This window comes from Stegostoma tigrinum, chromosome 2 (assembly GCF_030684315.1).
Source record: "Stegostoma tigrinum isolate sSteTig4 chromosome 2, sSteTig4.hap1, whole genome shotgun sequence".
Taxonomy (NCBI): domain Eukaryota; kingdom Metazoa; phylum Chordata; class Chondrichthyes; order Orectolobiformes; family Stegostomatidae; genus Stegostoma; species Stegostoma tigrinum.
In genome coordinates this window covers 124,767,526-124,789,235 of record NC_081355.1, presented here as the reverse complement: position 1 = coordinate 124,789,235, position 21,710 = coordinate 124,767,526, and the positions used below count along the sequence as shown (strand labels likewise).

Here is a 21,710-nt window from a genome sequence, read left to right as displayed (position 1 = left end):
AGATGGTGGAATTTGAATTCAATAAAAATCTGGAGTCTAATGCTGACCATAGGTCCATTGTCAGTTACCAGGAAAAGGTCATCTGGTTCACTAATGTTCTTTTGGGAGGGCTAGTGCCATCCTTACCGAGCTGGCCTACGTTGGCTCTTAACTGCCGTTTGAGCAATTAGCCAGCCATGTCCTCATCCCATGAATTAATTTTCAAAAGAGTCATGATTTGGCTTAATTTTTTTTTTCTTGCCCTCCCCCCACCCCCCCTCATAACAGTCTGATATTAACCAGTCTGTTCACCTTGGTATTACATTTGAATCTGAACTTCTGACAACCTGCTCCTGCCATCTCTATGACTGCCTCATTCCACCTCCATGACATTGCTGAACTTCACCCAATCTCAGCCCATTTGCTGAAATCCTCAGCCATGCCTTTGTTCCCTCTAGAGTCAGTTGTTTCAACCTACTTTTGGCAGGTCTGTACATTCTACTCTTCTTAAACCTGAAATCATTCAGAACACTCCTGTTCATTTCTTAATTTGTCGCATGTGCTTCTCCCCTGTCATATCTATGGTTGTTGACCTATGGTGGTTTTTGGTCAAGCAATATCCTGATTGTAAAATTCTCATCATTCCTTTCAAATTCTTCTAGAGGTCTCTTCCACGCCCCACAGCCTTCTGAGGTATCTATGTTGTTCTAATTTTTTCCTCCATTCATTCACGGGATGAGGGCGTCGCTGACCAGGCAGGATTTATTGCCCATCCTTAATTACCCAGAGGGCAGTTCAGAGTCAGCCATGTTGCTGTGGGTCTGGAGTCACATGTCGACAAGACCAGGTAAGGATGGCAGTTTCCTTCCCTAAAACATTTTAGTGAACCAGATGGGTTTTTATGACAATCGACAATGGGTTCATGGTCATCATTAGATTCTTAATTCTAGGTACTTTATTGAATTCAAATTCTATCACCTGCCACAGCAGGATTTGAATCTGGGTTCCCAAAGCGTTATCTGGGTCTCTGAATTAACAGTCTGGCGATAATACTACTCGGCTGTTGCCTGCCTCATTATGGCTTCTTGTGCCTTTACAATTTTAATTGTTTCCACCATTGGTGTAATGTGTCGAGTTGCCGAGGCTCGAAGCTCTTGAATATCCTTCCTAAACCTCGGCCTGTCTAATTCGCTTTTCCACCTTTTAATACGTTTCTTAAAACCAACTTCTTGAACAGGTCAGAATAACCTCTTGGGTCATTTATCTAATATGATCTCATGAAGCTTGGTATCAGTCGTGTTTGGTTTCATACTACACCTGTGAAGTGCTTTGGGACGTTTCATTGCACTTAAGGTGCTGTGCTGCAGTGTTCCAATGAAACTAAATGCATGCTGGAGGGACACTGCCTCATTTTCTGCTGAGACTTTTGCCAATTTTCAGGGGTCAACATTCAGTTCATCAACTTGATTTTGATTACATCACCCTCTTGCATTGCTTAGTTACATGAATTTGCTCTCAGTAGAGCTGACCTAGTCTCAGATACTAACACTTACCATTAACAGTTACTTTTCGTCTTTGTTACTCCTCTACAACCACTAACACTGCTTTTCCCCTTTGCTGTGGACACCATTTCTATTTGTTCCACTTGCTCCTCCGGCCCCTTTCAAAGCAACATATAAACAAAAAAAAATCTAGTTTTCTTCAGTTCCAAAGCAGTTAAATCTATTCAGACCATTAGTTCACTTTCCCTTTCCATACGTGCTGCCAAACCTGTCGTGTTTCGCCAACACTGTTTATTTCAGATCTCCAGCATCAGCCGTACTTAGCTTTTGTTTTATGCTACATAAATACGTTGTTGCTGTTTGAAAGAAAAACTGCAAAATTACAGCATCTGGAAAAAATTTAGTTTATTCCTGTGTGTCGTTAACATATTTTCTAACTTGATTTGGCCATTGTTTGACACCTGGGACATGGCATCACTGTGGGAACTGATTTCATTTCAATGTTTAAATTTGAGGACAGCCTTCCTTAAAACCTAAGTCTTGGATCAGGCTTTTGGTCACCTGCCCTTATTCTCCTCCTGTGAATTGCTGTCAGTTTTTGTCTGATAATGCTCCTGTCAAGCGCCGTGGAATGTCTTACAACATGTAGAGTCTCTTGTGCAACTTGTTGTTTGCTCGCTATGGGAATGTTCAGCTTCGGTAAATCAATGGGGTTTGATCTCACAAAACCTTTAAGTTCTGGGTGGTTGCTCTCAGCACACACATTGTTTGCAAAAATGGTTTAAAATAAAATAAACGTTTCTCTAAACTTATGTTCCTTTCAGGAATAAGTGTCCTTTTGTTACTTAAGTAATTGAAATACTGTGAAGAGATGAAGATGATGACCTGGTGTTGCCACAGAGCCACTGTACTTTTTCTTTTAATCTGCTTCAACGATGGCTGTGATTTTCAAACAAGAATGACAATTATGTGCCCTCAAGTTTTTGAAATTCATTTCTGTCTTTTTCTACAGCAATTCAATATTAAATACTGAACAAGCAGGGAATAAAGTTGATAGTTTAGTTTTACTTTTTTAAAATTAGTATGTATACAACCTAGAGTTTCGATTTAATCACTGTTTAGACTCTACACTTTATTTTCCTGATTGTGAAAATTTGTGGATAAGATGTCAACCCTGTAAATTGTGTTAATGTCCATTCAGTTTCTTCTCAACACCATTAATGTGAGGATCTCTTTGCATTGTTAAGTTTAGACTGACTATTCACTATTGTCTTCATGCCTGCATACTTAAACTCTGCTTCAGCATTTCTCATTTTTTTTTGTGAATAGTTTATGATAAAACAATTTTGGTAACCATAATCAAACTATTCCAATGTGGGATAATGGTTTATATTATTAAATAATGGTTTGCTGGAGGCCACCATAATCTGCCTGTTTTTATAGATTCTGGCTGGGTGAAAGCGGCAAATTGCTGTTTTAGCCTGTATAATCCTCTTGGGAAAGTAAGCATATGCTGCAGCTTGACTTTAAATAATGCCAGGCTACCGCCCTAAAGGGGGCATGAACTTTCACTGTTGCTGCATTACTTTTGACTCATATTGATAGCGGGTGCCTGACGGACGATTGTGCTTTATGCTGCGGTGGAACAGAGTGCTACTGTCTGTCTCTTGGAGACTGATGGGGAAACGTGCCATTTGTAGTTGAGACAGCGCCTTTTGTAACCTTGAGCATCTCCAGAGATTTCAGTTCTACTTCATAGCCTGTGGTTTTCTTAAAGTTAAAAATGAAACACTCCATTCAGGCAGTTGAGAAATAAGTATCATTTAAGTAGATGATTTCTTTTGCATTACTCTTACTGTATTTCATATTTATTCACAGGTCTGTATGAATTGTTGGCTTCCTTGCCAACTCAGCTGCAGTCACATGTGAACAGCCAGGAAGATCTGACCTTCCTACGGGATATGTTTGGTGAAAAAAGCCTTCATTCACTAGTGAAGGTAACCGCAGTGTAAACTAACCAAGAAAGCATATGGAAAAATGTTTTGGATATAAACTGGTCAACTGACCACCATATTATTGCTAGTTCAAAAACAAAAAGCTTTTTGTTCTGAGCTTTATCATGAATGTTGCTTGAGTGGAAGTTGTATAAAAGGGTACTTCCCAAATTGCATTGATGGTTAGTTTTGATGAGGTGATAATCTGTTACATTGCATTAAATTAGCCCAAGTATTGTATTGCTGAAGTTAGATTTAGTTTATTAGAAACAATGCAAACTGTGAATCGTTGAACAAAGTACTGAGGGAATTGCTCTGTGCTTCTGGATGTAGTGGATTAGTGGATGATCTGAGACCAAAGCCCCCTCTATTCCATTTGTGAAGCATCCCCTAATTACTTAATACTTCCCACCTCTAAAAATATGCTTGACTTCCTCCAAACACCTCCCCGGAGCAATGTGGCTAAAGTAGGGAACTCAGCCAGCTGAATTGGAGTTCCTTGCTGCTTGAAATGTTTGTCGAATCTCTAACATATTGTTGACAGTTGTGCTATATTTGAGAGGAGAAAATTTCCAATGTTGATCCTTAGGCAGTAATTCTGAGTAATGCTTGTGATTTGTGAATGCACCCAAAAATCCAATAATAATGAGCTCCCTATTTATATCCTTTGTTGTGCACTTCTTTGCCCATTGCATCCCAATTATTTATTCTATATTTTTAATTGAATATTGAATGTTTGAACTAATTGCATCAGTAAACTGTTTGAACAATTTGGTAGAGAATAAAAAAAAGTAAGATTCCTTCAGTCGTCTTGGCATATTATAAATGAATTCCGACATAGATTCAATAATTTTAATTATATCAAAGCAATTTCTTATTTAAAATAAAGTATTTAATCAATTGACAAAGTAAAAGGTTGCTACTAAATCCTAATACCCAGTCACAAAGTGATTCTTAATGGATTTATGATTTTGATCTGATTTATTACTGTTACATGTATTGAGGTAGATTAAGAAGTGTTAGTTTAAGAGCTGTATAGGCAGGTTGTACTGTACAAGTGTATCAGGGTAACAGAACAGAGCGCAGGATACAGCGTTACAGCTGCTGAGAACGTGTAGAAAGAGATCAGTATTGACATTTAAGGGGTCCATTCAAAAGTGTGATAATGGCAGGAAGAAGTTGTTTTTCAATCTGTTTGTGTGTTTACACAAACTTTTGTATCTTCTGTGAGTACGCTGGGTGGGATGGGTTTTAAATTATGTCAGTTGTTTTTCTGATGCAGTGGCAAGCATAGATGAAGTCAATAGATAGGAGGCTGCTTTGCATGATGGACTGGGCTGTGATCACAACTCTCAAGTTTCTTGCAGTCTTGGGAAGAGAAGTTGCCATGCTAAACTGTGATACATCCATATAGAATGCCTTCTATGGTCCATCTGTAAGAGTTGGTAAGAGTCATTGTGGACATGTTGAATTTCCTTAGCATCCTGAGGAAGTGAAGGGGTTGTTGTGCTTTTTTGACCAGTGTCAAAGTGGGTGAACCAGGAAAGATTGTTGGTGATTATCACTCCCTGGAACTTGACACTCTGGACGGTTGTTGCGGGCAGGGGCAGGGCAGGGTTTCCTGAAGCCAATGGCCAGCTCCTTTGTTTTGCTGATGTTGACGAAGAGATTCGGAGATAGTGGGAACTGCCAAAATTCGAGAATCTAAGATAACAAACTGTAGAGCTGGATGAACACAGCAGGCCTAGCAGCACCATAGGAGCAGGAAAGCTGACGTTTCGGGCCTAGACCCTTCTTCAGAAAATGGGGGAGGAGAAGAGGATTCTGAAATAAATAGGGATGTGGGGGGGAGGCAGATAGAAGATGGATGGAGGAGAAGATAGGTGGAGAGGAGACAGACAGGTCAGAGGTGGGGCTGGAGCCAGTAAAGGTGAGTGTAGGTGGAGAGTTAGGGTGGGGATAGGTCAGTCCTGGGAGGACGGACAGGTCAAGGAGGCGGGCTTGAGCTGTTCGGTAGAAAGTGGGGCTGAGGCTTGAGCTGGGAGGAGCGGATAGGTGGGAGGAAGGACAGACAGGTGAGGGAGGTGGAGAGGAACTGGGCTGGTTTTTGGGATGCAGTAGAGGGAGGGGAGATTTTGAAGCTTGTGAAGTCCACATTGATACCACTGAGCAGCAGGGTTCCCAAGCGGAATATGAGTTGCTGTTCCGTCAACCTTCGGAAGTCATCGCTGTTGCACTGCAGGAGGCCCAAGATGGACATATCATCCAAGAGTGGGAGGAGGAGTTGAAATGCTTCACAACACTTCAGTCACAGGTGCAGTCGTTTGTTGCAAACCGAGTGTAGATGTTCCACAAAGCGGTCTCCAAGCCTTCACTTGGTTTCCCCAGTGTAGGGGAGGCCATATCAGTGGTTGCAGAAGGTCGCAGGAACAGCACCTCATATTTTGCTTGGGAACCCTGCAGACCAATGGTATTGATGTGGACTTCACAAGCTTCAAAATCTCTCTTCCCCCGACTGCATCCCAAAACCAGCCCAGCTCATTCCCTGCCTCCCTAACCTGTCTGTCTTTCTTCCCGCCTATCCGCTCCTCCCAGCTCAGGCCCCAACCCCACCTCCTACCGACCAGCCTCATCCTGTCTCCATGACCTGTCCATCCTCCCTGGACTGACCTATCCCCACCCTGACTCCCCACCTACACTCCCCTTTCCTGTCTCCATTTCCACCTCTTTGGCCTGTCTGTCTCCTGTCCACCTATCTGCTCCTTTATCCATCTTCCATCCGCCTCCCCCGCTTTCTCCCTTTATTTCAGAATCCCCTTCCCCTCCCACATATCTGAAGAAGGGTCCAGACACAAAACTTCAGCTTTCCTGCTCCTTCTGATGGGGATTGGCCTGCTGTGTTGCATCCAGCTCTACGCCTTGATGAAGAGATTGTTGTCTTTACACCATGCCAATAAGCACACTTTCTCCTTCCTGTACTCTGTTTCATAATTGTTGGAGATCTGACTGACAATTGCGGTGTCGTCGGCAAACTTGTAAATGGAGTTGGTGCTGAATTTCGCCACATAGGTAGGAGTGTTTCAGGAGAATAATAAGGGTCTGACTTTGTAGCCTTGCAGGGCACCCATATTGAGGGTTATCATCAAGGAGGTATGGTTGCCAATCCTTACTGATTGCGGTCTATTGGTGTACAAGTCAAGAATACAGTTATAGAGCAGGGAGCAGAGACCTAGGTCCTGCAGTTTAGAAATTCATTTGTTTGGAATTATGGTTTTGAAGGTGGAGCTGTAGACAATGCGTAGGAGCCGGACGCATAAGTATCCTTGTTGTCCACATGTGCCAGGGAGAGGGCATCTGACATGGACCTGTTGAGCCAGTGGGCAAGTTGCAAGGGATAAAAGCAGGCTGGAAGGCTGGACTTGATGTGGGCCATAACCAAACTCTCGAAGCACATAATTAATTTTGGATTTCAGAGTCACTGGGCGGTCGATATTGAGGCATGCTATATGATTTTTCTTTGACACTGGGATGATGGCGATCTCCTTGAAGCAGGTGGGTACTTTAGATCATAGTAAGCAGAGGTTAAAAATGTCAGTGAATACTCCTGCCAGCTGGCGTGCACAGGATCTGAATGCATGGCTGAGGATTCCATCCAAGCCGGTCATGCTGAGACACTGAAGTTTGTAATTCAACCCTAGCCCCATTCTACATACAATTGCAATACAGCACTTCAGAGCCCTTTTGTTTTACCCCTGTGGACATGTTAACCACTTGAATGTTACACATAATAAAATGTGAGGCTGGGTGAACACAGCAGGTCCAGCAGCATCTCAGGAGCACAAAAGCTGACGTTTTGGGCCTCGACCCTTCATCAGAGAGGGGGATGGGGAGACGGTTCTGGAATAAATAGGGAGAGAGGGGGAGGCAGACCGAAGATGGAGAGAAAAGAAGATAGGTGGAGAGGAGAGTATAGGTGGGGAGGGAGGGAGGGTATAGGTCAGTCCAGAGAAGATGGACAGGTCAAGGAGGTGGGATGAGGTTAGTAGGTAGGAGATGGAGGTGCAGCTTGGGGTGGGAGGAAGGGATGGGTGAGAGGAAGAACAGGTTAGGGAGGCAGAGACAGGCTGGTCCCCAAGCCTCCGCTTGGTTTCCCCAATGTAGAGGAAGCCACACTGGGTACAGTGGATGCAGTATACCACATTGGCAGATGTGCAGGTGAACCTCTGCTTAATATGGAAAGTCATCTTAGGGCCTGGGATAGGGATGAGGGAGGAGGTGTGGGGGCAAGTGTAGTATTTCCTGCTGTTGCAGGGGAAGGTGCCGGGTGTGGTGGGGTTGGAGGGCAGTGTGGAGCGAACAAGGGAGTCACGGAGAGAGTGGTCTCTCCGGAAAGCAGACAAGGGTGGGGATGGAAAAATGTCTTGGGTGGTGGGGTCGGATTGTAGATGGCAGAAGTGTCGGAGGATGATGCGTTGTATCCGGAGGTTGGTGGGGTGGTGTGAGAGAACGAGGGGGATCCTCTTTGGGCGGTTGTGGCGGGGGCAGGGTGTGAGGGATGTGTTGCAGGAAATGCGGGAGACGCGGTCAAGGGCGTTCTTGACCACTGTTGGGGGAAAGTTGCGGTCCTTGAAGAACGTCGACATCTGGGATGTGCGGGAATGGAATGCCTCATCGTGGGAGCAGATGTGGCGGAGGCGGAGGAATTGGGAATAGGAGATGGAATTTATGCAGGAGGGTGGGTGGGAGGAGGTGTATTCTAGGTAGCTGTGGGAGTCGGTGGGCTTGAAATGGACATCAGTTACAAGCTGGTTGCCTGAGATGGAGACTGAGGTGTCCAGGAAGGTGAGGGATGTGCTGGAGATGGCCCAGGTGAACTGAAGGTTGGGGTGGAAGGTGTTGGTGAAGTGGATGAACTGTTCGAGCTCCTCTGGGATCTGCAGTTCCCATTATCACTGAATGTTACACATCCTGTTATTTAAACATACACCAATAGATGGGGTAGCTATGCAGTAGATGAAAGATACCTGATGTGAGTTTTGAGGAGAAGAATGTCACTAATTACTTCAGGTGCTTGATGTTAAAGGATATGCTGTGATGCATACTAAATCCCATGATTTTTGTTTGAAATTTCTTATTGGTTACAAGATAGCAACAGACTTGACTTTAAATGCTGATGTCATAACACTTGTTATTTTCAACTGCATTTAAATTATAGTTTAGGATGTTAGAGTAAGAGGGGCAGAAATGTTTTTTTTCATGAAGAGAAATGAAATGAGAGGGTCGATCATTCAGTGATCAGTATAAATGGAAGTAAGTACAAACATATTTGAAGGCGATGATTTGGATTCTAAAAGCTGTAATAGCAAGTAAATTGAGAGAACGTGCTTGTTGAGTTCAATAAAATTTTCCTCCTTTGAATTCTCATGTTCTTATATGCCTATTCTCAAACCATTGTGATTCTTGAATGGTACAGGGTGCAAATAAGTATGTATTATTACCTTCTGAAAAACTTGTTTCTTGATGAGATGAATTTCTTGTTCATTGATTTTCTGTTATTTCTAGCTCCTAAAGGATGAGTGACAAAGTTTTTTTTTCCCCGTACCCTAAGCAATCATCTGGTTGTTACATCTGTTATCTACTCTGATGTATTGGTGACCAAACTGAAAATTTTACTCGAGACCACCTGAATAGAGCATTATACAGTTTAAATGTGATCTCCTACTGTCTTGGCTGCAAAATACAGTATTAAGTCTGTTATTTTTGTTCTAAAGTTGAGTATCATGGCTATAAATTATAATAACTAAGAAAAATTTGCTCCTGTTGTACTTGAGCATTTTTCAAAAGTTTCATTTACACAATAACTCCCATGATCTATGGATGTTTCAAAACATTTTATAACCAATTAAATACATTTGAAGTGGTATCAGTGTTGTAGAAATGTGGTTGCCAACTTGTGCACAACTAATTTCCAGTAGCAGAAATTTGATGGTTTTTTTTGTGAAACCAGTTGAGTGATGAGTGTTGGCCAGGATACTCTGAAATAGGGCCATGGGATCTTTCAGTCCCACCTCAGAAGTCATCAGTTTAACTTTCTTTCTGAATCACAATGACTGATATAATGCAGCTCTCCCACTTGAGTATTAAAGTCTAAATTCTGTGCTCAAGTCTCCAGACTGGGACTTGAGCCCAAACATTTTACCTGGGAGATGAGAATGCTTTCCTTGTTTGAAGTTCCTGGCTAAAATTGTGGGTAAAGCGTTTCCAAATCACAAGGTGCTTACTCTTGGTTTATTGTTGTTAACGATGTCAGATTTTATGGTGGGGTTTTTTAAGATATTTAAGTTTTTAGCAGTTTGAAATTTGAATTTGTTGAAATTATGTTGTGTTCTTTATTTTCCAGATAAAATAATGCTTTGGTACCATTCTAATCTGTAGTCTGGCTTTCCCAGATGAAACACATGACTTCATATTCATTACCAGTGTCACAACTTAATTGAGACTCTGATATTCATGCTCCACTGTTCCACAAGCTATTGCAAAATGTATAAAGTCTCATCAGATCACCAACATGATCAGACTACTATTCAGATAAAAACAATTCAGGACAAATGGTGACATGAACAGAAACTGTATTTTTTGTAACACACTTAACTTTAACAAATAGCAAATGATGATTAAAAAAAATCCAAATCTTCTGTGTGATTTAAAACATCTCCTGCTGTTAATCAAAGAATATGGGGTCTGTCACATTTTTCTGTTGTAGAAAAATATAAAAAAAGGGAGTCGGGTAAGATTGTGGTTGAACTGATTATGGCCTCAATTTCACATTTGGGCCTATCCTCTGTACCTTCGATTCAATTTTTGGTCAAGAATCTGCCTTGAAAATATCCAATGACCCTGCCTCACTGGCATCTGAGGTTGAAAGTTCACAAACTGATGACGCTAGGAGGGAAAAATAAAATGCTCCTTATCTCAGGATTAAATAGGAGAGCCCTTAATTTAAAACCATCTTCCCTCATTCAAGTCTGTCCCACAAAGGGAACTATCTGTTCTACATCTACCTCAACTGTTTTAAACTTCGAGAAACCTTATGATGCTGTCACAGAGTGGCATGAATAGCATGATGTGAGTGGAGGTAATTAAAGGATGTGAGAGACATAGCTGGAGAGAAACATGTTCAAAATTGCCTTAATGTAACAGTAAGATTAGAGCCTGGTATATCATTGATTAACATTTCTAAGACCTTTTGTATTAAGATGCAATAAACTGAAACCTAAAGGACCCTGAGTCTGGAGACAGTTGTTGACCTTGCTTTCTGCTTGACTAGTCTGTATTAATCCCAAAGTCATAGATGTGGGCAAAAAGCCACACGACAAAACACTATCAAAACGTTTCAGAATCTTGCATATTTCAGTAAGATCAGCTTTCACTTCTAAGCGCCAGTGGAAAGAGGCCTGATTTGATGATCTTTCCTCATAAAATAATCCCCTCATCCCAAGTATCAGTGAATTGACACTTCTATCAACTGCTTTTAATGCAATTATTTCCATTCTCTAATAAATCGGAACTGTACATGGCAGTTTACATGTGGCCTTACTGTTCTATACCGCTGAAGCAAACATCCCTACTCTTATCATCCAGTTGTCTTCTAGTAAACAATAACATCACGACTTACTTTACCTGGATATTAACTTTGTGATTCATGTACCAAGGTATGTACATACCTCTGCACCTCAGTGTTTCGCAATCTCTCTCCGTAGGTTGTTGTTTTTCTATTCATCCTGCCAAAGTAAATCAGTTCTTGTATTCCTATCTGCCAAATTTTTACCAGCTCACTTGATCTTTCTAATTTCCTACTGCAGATTCTTTATATTCTGTTAAGAAGTCTTTTCCAACCCATCCTTCTGTCATCAGCAAATTCAGCAACCTTATTAATCCAGATCTTGTTGCACTTTGTGAATAGGTGAAGCCCCAGTACTGATCCCTATGGCATTTCATGCATTACATCTTACAAACCTGAAAATGACCTTCATAATTACATAGAATCCTTACAGTGTGCAAGCAGGCAATTTGGCTCATCAAGTCTACAGCAACCCTCTGAAGAGCATTCCAACCAGATCCACCACTACCCTATCGCTTTAACTCTGCATTTCCAATGGCTCATTCGCCTAGCCTGCACATCCTTCCGTAAATACCTTCTATCTTCTTTGAACAAACCAATTTTGTATCCGACTTAGCAACTCACGATAGATCAAATGTGACTTAATCTTCTGGACCAGCCTTCCATGAGGGGCCTTGTCAAATGCTCAAAGTAAAGTACATGGTGACAACATCCATTGCCCTACCTTCATCAATTAGCTTCATCATTTCCTCAAAACGGCAATCAAATTTGTGAGACAAGATCTCTCCCCCACAAAGTCATGCTGACTGGCCCTAATAAATCCATTCTTTTCCAATTGTGTCTAAACCCTCTCCCTAAGAATCTTCTCCAATAATTTTGCTACCTTTGATATAAGTTTTACCAGCCTGTAATTTCCTGGATTATCTGTTTCCCTCCTTGAGGCAATAATGGTTATTCTGCAATTGTCTGGGACTTCACCTGCAGCGAAAGAGCATATGGAGATGTCTGTCAAAGCCCCAGCCTTCTCCTCACTTGCCTCCTTCAGTATCCTGGGATAGATTCTTTCAATCCCCAAGGACTTAGAGAACATAGAACAATACAGCGCAGAACGGGCCCTTTGGCCCTTGGTGTTGCGCTGACCTGTGAACTCATCTAAGCCCCTCCCCTTACACTATCCCATCATTATCCATATGCTTATCCATGGACTGTTTAAATGCCCCTAATGTGGCTGAGTTAACTACGTTGGCAGGCAGCGCGTTCCACGCCCTTACCACTCTCTGAGTAAAGAACCTGCCTCTGACATCTGTCTTAAATCTATCACCCCTCAATTTGTAGCTATGCCCCCTTGCACAAGATGAAGTCATCATCCTCGGAAAAAGGCTCTCACTGTTCACCCTATCTAATCCTCTGATCACTTTGTATGTCTCTATTAAATCCCCTCTTAGCCTCCTTCTCTCCAGTGAGAACAGACCCAAGTCCCTCAGCCTTTCTTCATAAGGGCCTGCGCTCCAGAGCAGGCAACATCTTGGTAAACCTCCTCTGCACCTTCTCCAATGCTTCCACATCCTTCCTGTAATGGGGCGACCAGAACTGCATGCAATATTCCAAATGAGGCCGCACTGGCGTTTTGTACAGTTGCAGCATGACATCACGGCTCCGGAACTCAATCCCTCTACCAATAAAACCTAACACACCGTAAGCCTTCTTAATAGCACTATCAACCTGGGTGGCAACTTTCAGGAATCTATGTACATGAACACCAAGATCCCTCTGCGCATCCACACTACCAAGAATCTTTCCGTTGACCTGGTATTTCTGCCTTCCTATTATTCTTCCCAAAGTGAATCACCTCACATTCATCCGTATTAAACTCCATTTGCCACTTTTTAGCCCAATTCTGCAGTTTATCCAAGTCTCCCTGCAACCTGCAACATTTTTCCACACTGTCCACCACTCTACCGACTTTAGTGTCATCTGCAAACTTACTAACCCATCCACCTATGCCTGTGTCCAAGTCATTTATAAAAATGACAAACAGCAGTGGTCCCAAAACAGATCCTTGAGGCACACCACTCGTGACCTGACACCAGGCTGAATATTTTCCCATCAACCACCACTCGTTGCCTTCTTACAGAAAGCCAGTTTCTAATCCAAACTGCTAAATCTCCCTCAATCGTGTGCCTCTGTATTTTCTCCAATAGTCTACCATGTGGAACCTTATCAAAGGCTTTACTGAAGTCTATGTACACCATGTCAACTGCCCTTTCCTCATCCACATGCTTGGTCACCTTCTCAAAAAAACTCAGAGGTTTGTGAGACACGACCTGCCCTTGACGAATCCATGCTGACTATCTCCAATCAAATTGTTGCTTGCTAGATGATCATAAATCCTATCTCTTATAATCCTTTCCAAAACTTTTCCCATAACAGACGTAAGGCTCACAGGTCTATAAATTACCTGGGCCATTTTTACTGGCCTTCTTGAACAAGGGCACAAGATTTGCAATCCTCCGGTACTAAACCTGTAGACAATGAGGACTCAAAGATCAAGGCCAAAGGCTCCGCCACCACCTCCCGAGCTTCCCAGAGAATCCTTGGAAAAACCCCATCCGGCCCAGGCGATTTTATCTACCTTCACACCTTCTAACCTTAATCCTTTCAATTCTGGTAGCCCATAACTCGGTCATCTTCTTTACAATATTGTCACGTTCCTCAGTGAAAACAGATGAGAAATAATCATTTAGCACCTCTCCAATCTCCACAGGGTCCACACACAATCTCCCACTTCTTCTGTCGTTGACTGGCCCTACTCCTACCCTAGTCATCCTCTTATTCCTCACTTACCTATAGAAAGCTTTAGGGTTCTCCTTTATTCTACCTGCTAATGTCTGCTCATGTCCCCTCCTTGCTCTTCTTAACTCTCTCTTTAAATCGTTCCTAGCTAATCTGTAACTCTCCTTCGCCTCATCTGAACCATCTCGTCTCATTGTCACATAAGCCTCCCTCTTCCGCTTAACGAGATACAATTTCTTTAGTAAACCACGGTTCCCTTACCTTATCACTTCCTCCCTGCCTGACAGGGACATACCTATCAAGGACATGCAATATCTGTTCCTTAAACCAGCTCCATATTTCGATTGTCCCCATCCCCTGCATTTTGCTAACCCATTCTATGCTTCCTAATTCTTGCCTAATTGCATTATAATTGCCCTTCCCCCATCTATAACTTTTGTCCTGTGGCATGTTCCTATCCCTTTCCATTGCTAAACTATAAGTAACCGAATTATGGTCACTCTATCCAAAGTGCTCACCTACCACTAAATCAAACACCTGGCCTGGTTCATTACCAAGTACCAGATCCAGTGTGGCCTCCCCTCTTGTCGGCCCTTCGTCATACTGAGTCAGGAAACCCTCCTCCACACATTGGACAAAAACTGATCCATCCAACGTCCTAGACTTATAGCAATCCAGTCAATGTTAGGTAAGTTAAAGTCTCCCATAATGACCACCCTGTTCCTTTCACTCCTGCCCAGAATAGTTTTGCTGATCTCCTCCTCCACATCCCTGGAACTTTGCGGAGGCCTATAGAAGCTCCCAGCAGTGTGACCTCTTCTCTCCTGTTTCCCATACCACCTAAGTAGGTGAGTCCTCATCAAAAGTTCTTTCAGCGACCGTTATACTGTCCTTGACTAACAAAGCCACACCTCCCCCTCTTTTACCACCTTCCCTGACCTTAATGAAAGATCTAAACCCTGGAACCAGCAACATCCATTCCTGATCCTGCTCTATCCATGTCTCCGAAATGGCCACAACATCGAAGTCCCGGGTACCTATCCAAGCTGCAAGCTCACCTACCTTATTCCGGATACTCCTGGCATTAAAGTAGACACACTTCAATCCAACTTGCTGTCTGCCAGCACACTCCTGTGACAATGAGGTCCTGTCCATGTCCTCCCTACGCTCATCCTCCTGTGTACTAGAACTACACCTCAGTTTCCCATCCCCCTTCTGAGCTAGTTTAAATCCACCTGAATAGCACTAGCAAATTTCCCACCCGGGATATTAGTGCCCCTTTGGTTCAAGTGGAGACTGCCCTGTTTGTAGAGGTCCCACCTTCCCCAGAATGAGCCCCAATTGTCCATGTACCTGAAGCCCTCCCTCCTGCACCATCCCTGCAGCCACGTGTTCAGCTGATATCTCTCCCTATTCTTTACCTTGCTATCACGTGGCACGGGTAACAAACCAGAGATAACCACTCTGTTTGTTCTAGCTCTCAGCTTCCACCCTAGCTCCCTGAAATCCTGCCTGACATCCCTATCCCTCTTTCTACAAAGTCGTTGGTGCCTATGTGGACACCATCTCCCTTCAGGACCCCAAAGACACGATCCGAGACATCACAGACCCTGGCACCAGGGAGGCAACACACCAACAGTGAGTCTCTTTCGTTCCCGGCAAATCTTCTATCAGTCTAACTATTGAGTCCCCAATGACGAACACTCTCTTTCTATCCCCTTTTCCCTTCTGTGCAAGAGGGACAGACTCTGTGCCAGAGACCTCCACCCTACTGCATGCTCCTGGTAAGTGCCCCCCCCCCGCCCCCCCCCCCCCCCCCCCAACAGTATCCAAAACAGTATACTTGTTTTTCAGGGGAACAACCACAGGGGATCCCTGTACTGACTGCTTTTTCCCCCCCTTCTAACAGTTACCCAGCTTTCTTCATGTTGAGGAGTAACTGCTTGCCTGTAGGTCTTGTCTCTCACTGACTCTGCCTCTCAAATGATCCGAAGTTCATCCAGCTCCCGCTCCAGTTCCCTAACACGGTCTTGGAGGGCAAAGATTTGGGTGCACTTCCTGCAGACGTATTTGGATGGGATACTAATGGCGTCCCTCACCTCATACATCATGCAGGAGGAACATTCCTCTATCTGCACTGCCATCCCTGCTAATCTCCTAATCAAAAAGTTTGAAGAAAAGAAAAGCTTACCTGATTTGTCTCAGGTTTAGACAACGATCACTTATATAGCTGAGGGATGAAAAAAGTTCCCTCCCTTCCCAGAAACCTCTGCTCTGAGGTGCTGCTGCAGCAACCAGAAATGGAAGGTTCCGATGCTCGAGGTAAGCTTTTAAAGTTTTAAAAATCTCTGACTCACCGGCTTCCCGACAGGCCCCTGGTCCAAGCTCCCACTTTGCCTTAATGTTTTTCAAAACACCCAACATCACTGTCTCCTTCATATTGATACGGCCAAGAATATCAACTTGTCCCTTCCGAATTGTACCATCATCCATGTTGTTTTCCTTGGTACAAAGTATTCATTAAGGACCTCGTTCACTTCCTCCAGCCCCATACATAAATTTCTTCCTTTGTTTTCGCATGGACTGTCCTTTTCATAGCTACCCCCTTACACCTAATAGATGTACAAAATGCCTTGGAATTCTCCTTGATCCTAATTGCCAAGGATATTTCATAAACCCTTTTAGCCCTCCTAATTACTTGATAAGTTCTTTCCTTGTTTCTTTATATTTTTGATGGGTATTTTTTTGATTTTAGTTTTCCCAACCTTGTATATGCTTCCTTTTTTTTGACTAATCTTTCAATATCAGTTATCATTCAGGGTTCTTGAGACTTACCATCATTATCGTTCATTCTCACAGGACGGTGTTGGTCCTAAACTCTGATCAACTGTCTGTTAAAAGACTTCTATATATCAGATATCGATTTATTCTCCAAAAACTAGCCACAATCTCAATTTTCCAGTTCCTTCCTAATACTGTTGTAATTAGCTTTCCCCCAATTTAGCAGTTTCACCTGAGCACCAGTCTTCTCCTAATGTATAACTATCTTAAAAGTTACACAATTATGATCACTATTCCCAAAATACTCCCCCACTGAAACTTCAATTACCTGGCCGTGCCCATTCCTGAATACAATTTGGCTTCTTCCCTTGTTGGACTATATCGACATAACATTACCAAAAACCCTCCTGGATGCACCTAATAAATTCTACCCCATCTCAGCCCCTGGAAGTAAGGGAGTCTTGTAAATGTTGGGGAAATTAAAATTACCTCCTACAAACTGCCTATTGTTTTTACATCTTTCCACAATCTGCTCTCATATCTGTTGCTACATCTGCTGGCTATTGGAAGGCCTTTAGCATAACCCCGTCACAGTGATGGCACCTTTCTTATTTCTGAATTCTACCCGTATGGCCTTGCTGGATGAGTCCTTCAAGATGTACAGCTGTGACATTCTCCTTCATCAGTAATGGAACTCACCCACCCCTTTTACAACCCTCTCTACCACAGCCTAACCACTTAAATCCCAGAACACTCATACATTAGCCAAATGATATTTCTTTTTTACAAAACCATGTTGGCCCTGTCTGACTGCATGGAGATTTTCTAAATGCTACATGAACTTCCCTAATAACAGATGCCAGTATTTTCCTGAAGACAGATGGTAAGTTAATTGGTCCACAGTTTGATGATTTCTGTCTCTCTCCTAGCTTGAATAGAAGATCTGCATTCACTGTTACCCAACCTAATGCAAGAGTTCCAGAATTTAGGGAATTTTTGAAGATTAAAACCATTGCATCTGTTATCTCATAGCTGCTACTTTAAATACCCCAGGAAGTAGTGAGTTAGTACTTGTATACTTGTCAGATTTTAGTTCTATTAATTCTCTTTTTTACCCTTTTCCTGGTGAATGTAAGTGTTCTAAGTTCTCTCTCCCTTTCACTTCTTAACATAAGATGATTTCTGAGATTTTATACCCACTGTAGGGAAGACATGCAAAATATCTGTTCCAACTCCCTGCCATTTACATACTTTCCATTATTAGTTCTTCACGTTCTCTCTAGAGGACCAATGCTTGCTTTAGTTATACATTTCCTTGACAAATATTTGCATAAATGCTAATTTCTCACTCTTTGTCATTTCTTTGCTTATTTTTGTACTCTGTTCAATCTTCTGACCTGCCACTGATCTTTCAGAAATTCTATACATTTTCTTTTAATTTGGCAGTGTTTTCAACTCTCCTGCATAGTCATAGATGTGCATCCTCTCTATCTTAGCCTTACTTTCATAATAGAATGTCTTTTAGTTTGGTGCTCTGAAATGTCTTCTTACATGTCTGCCTCTACATCTCAAGTTATATATCCCTTAATTTATTTTTTTAAATTTCATTTTGAACTAATTCTGCCCTTATACCTTCTGCTCTGACCTTGTTTAAGATTAAGATTCTGGCATTAGATCCTCTCTTCTCACCTTCAAACTGTATGTGATCATTGAATTACTTTAGGACATTTGATAAGGTACCCCACGTTAGGCTTTTTAATAAGGTAAGGGCCCATGGTGTTGAGAAAGCACATTAGAATGATAGAGGATTGCCAAATGAAAAGAAGGCAGAGATGGGATAAGGGAGATATTTTTCAGAAAGTCAAGCTGTAATGATTGGTGTGCCACAGGGATCGGCATTAGGGCCACAATGTTTACTGATAATTTTGATGAGCCAAGTTGATGGTACTATGGGTTAATACCAAAAATAGTTGGGAAAACAAGTAGGGAGGATAACCCATAGAATTTACATCATGACAGGTTAAACAAGTGGCTAAAGTTTCCCAAAGTGAGTATAATGTGGGGAAATGTGAGGTTAAGCACTTCAGCAGGGAGAAGAGAGGAGCTGAATATCACTTAAGTGGAGGAACATTGTAGGAAGTTACAGAACTGATTTGGGAGACCGTGCCCATGTATCACACAAAGCTAGCATCCAAATTTAGCGGTAATAACAAGGGCACATATTGACATTTATTTCAAAGTGAATGGAGCATAAAAGTCAGAAGGTTTTGCTAAAACTATACAAGGCCATCTTCAAACTACAACTGAAATATAAACAATCTTAGCACCCCCACCTCCAAAGAAAGGAATGGAAGCAGTCCAGAGTACGTTCATAAGGCTGATAGTAGATATGGAGAGACTGTCTTATGAGAGGTTGTGTAGATTGGCCCTGCGCTTGTTGGACTATAGAAAAATGAGAGGTGACCTAATTGACACACAAGGCTCTTAGGGGATAACAAGATAGATGTGGAAAGGTTGCTCTTGTGGAAATGTCCAGGACAACTGAGCATATTCTACGAATAAATGAGCAAATCTTTAAGAAAGAGAAGAATTTCTTCACTTAGAGGGTAGTGAGTCTGTGGAGTTCTTTACCACAGAGAGCTGTTGAGGCAGGGTCAATAAATATATTCAAGGCAGAGATGGGCAGATTTTTGACCATTTAGGGAATTGAGGGTTATGGGCAAAGGCAGGAAAGTAGAGTTGAGGATTATCAAATCATCCATGATCTCACGGAATGACAAAGCAGACTCAATGAGCTGAACGACCGACTTCTGCTTCTACTCTTATGGTTTTACTGCTACTTAGGATTGCATATAAGGAGAGATGATTAATTATTTCTCTGTCATTGCACATTCCAGAAATCAGGCTATTCAATATCTGGTATAGATCAAAAACACAGTGTTCTGAGAATCTGAAAATATTAAATGAGCTCACCTTCCAAGTTAGCTCTGCAAATCTGATTCACTGAATCTATACATAGTTAAAAGTCACCCTATATTATTGTTGCAACTTCATCAGAAGTCCCTATGATTTATTTCCAACCCTGCATCATGGATACTGTTGGACAGTGGGTTCCCATAAACCTCTACCATAAGTAACATCTCACCTTGAGTGTTTCCGAACACCGTCCAAAGTGATTCTGTACATTGATCTTCAAATTAACGTCAACTCTTTTTGTTGCAAGAATGCCATTCTTTTTACCGTTGCTACCATTCCACCATTTCCTAGCTTCCTGTCCTTCTGGAAAAAAAAAACAGAAATAGCTGGAGAAACTCGGTAGGCCTGGCAGCAATTGTGAAGACATAGCAGAAGTGACATTTTTGGTCTAGTGATCCTTCTTAAGAACCATATTTCTGTGGGGCGTTATGATCTGAAAAACATTTTAATTGTCTTTGAGTGATCAAATCACCCACTTTGTCACAAATGCAACAAGCATTCTGATGCAGTCTTTCGTTCTTTTTAGTATTTTTACAACCTCCAGCCTTATCAACTATTGCACTGCTTGTATGCTCTGCCCCTTGCTGCCATGTTAACAGAGAACAAAGAAAATTACAGCACAGGAACAGGCCCTTCGGCCCTCCAAGCCTGCGCCGATTCAGATCCTCTATCTAAACCTGTCATCTGTTTTCCAAGGATCTGTATCCCTCTGCTCCCTGCCCATTCATGTATCTGTCCAGATACATCTTAAATGATGCTATCGTGCCCGCCTTTACCATCTCCACTGGCAACGCTTTCCAGGCACCCACCACCCTCTGTGTAAAGAACTTCCCACACATATCTCCCTTAAACTTTTCCCCTCACCTGGAAAAAAGTGACCCCTAGCAACTGAGTCGCCCTCGCTGGGGGAGAAAGCTTCTTGCTATCCACCCTGTTTATGCCTCTCATGATTTTGTAGACCTCAATGAAGTCCCCCCTCAACCTCCATCTTTCTAATGTAAATAATCCTAATCTACCTGCCTTCATAGCTAGTGCCCTCCATACCAGGAAACATCCTGGTGAACCTCCTCTGCACATCTCCAAAACATCCACATCCTTTCGGTAATGTGACAACCAGATCTGTACGCAGTATTCCAAATGTGGGTTGCACCAAAGTCCTATACAACTGTAACATGACCTGCCAACTCTTGTACTCGATACCCATCTGATGAATGAAAGCGTGCCGTATTCCTTCTTGACCACTCCATCGACCTGTGTTGCCACCTTCAGGGTACAATGGATCTGAACACCCAGATCTCTCTGTGCATCAATTTTCCCCAGAGCTTTTCCATTTACCATATAGGTTACTGTTGAGATTGTTTCTGCACTCCTACTTTGCTCATTTGCTTTGCATCCTCACTTCAGTTTATCACATTACTATCATGATTTAGTTGCAAGTCCTTCATGCTACCCTAGTTATGCAGCTCACCAGAACACGAGTTGCAGTAAGGTTCAAGTCATGATCATCTCAACAATACAGCCCCTATTTTGTCCATTGTTGGTACTGGTATCTCATGAATTGAAACCAATTTCTCCCACTTCAGTTTATTGTACCATACATTTAACGCTTTGATCTTTCTTACCATTTGCCAGTTTGCTTGTACAAAATAATCCAGAGATTAGATTTGAGGTTTTTACAGTTTAATTTGCAAGTATTGAGGCTCTTCCACTTCTTACCTGCTCAGTTTACAAAGCTGCATTATTTGCAGTCAGACCTTCTTGACCCCGACCATGGACAAAATTTCTCTTGACATGTTTTAAGCCAAGTCCTGATCTTGAATCTCAGGGATGTCATGCTCACTCTGTACCATAGGCCTCGCTCTTGGTCGCACAGTTTCTGCATGAAATCCTCTTTCTCTTCCTCTGTCTCTTTCTGTCTGTCCCTGTTACTGTCTCCTGTGTCTCTCTATCTTCCTCCTCTATTTAGGACTTTTTGCTGACCTGCTAATTCTTGGGGTTGCACTGAGTCTTTATCTCTCTTCTGTTTGATTTTCGGCTCCTTCCCTCTCTTATTATCTTTTGCAT

At 42.4% G+C, this 21,710-nt stretch overlaps 1 protein-coding gene across 17 annotated transcripts in view; it reads left to right on the top strand.

Annotated features, from left to right (window-relative positions):
• The window catches only part of mpp7a (MAGUK p55 scaffold protein 7a), a 400,728-nt gene that overhangs the window by 165,367 nt on the left and 213,651 nt on the right, over positions 1-21,710 (top strand). For 13 of the 17 annotated variants that reach the window (XM_059639113.1, XM_059639088.1, XM_059639095.1 and 10 more), the window contains one exon: positions 3,360-3,478. The exons of 2 other annotated variants lie outside the window; for them this stretch is intronic. In XM_059639113.1, the coding sequence (XP_059495096.1) occupies positions 3,443-3,478 (36 nt within the window). In that variant the 5' untranslated portion in view covers positions 3,360-3,442. Of the gene's footprint in view, positions 1-749; positions 827-3,359; positions 3,479-21,710 lie in introns of those variants that run through there. 2 more of the 17 variants (XM_059639118.1, XM_048558603.2) reach the window with 2 other exon arrangements.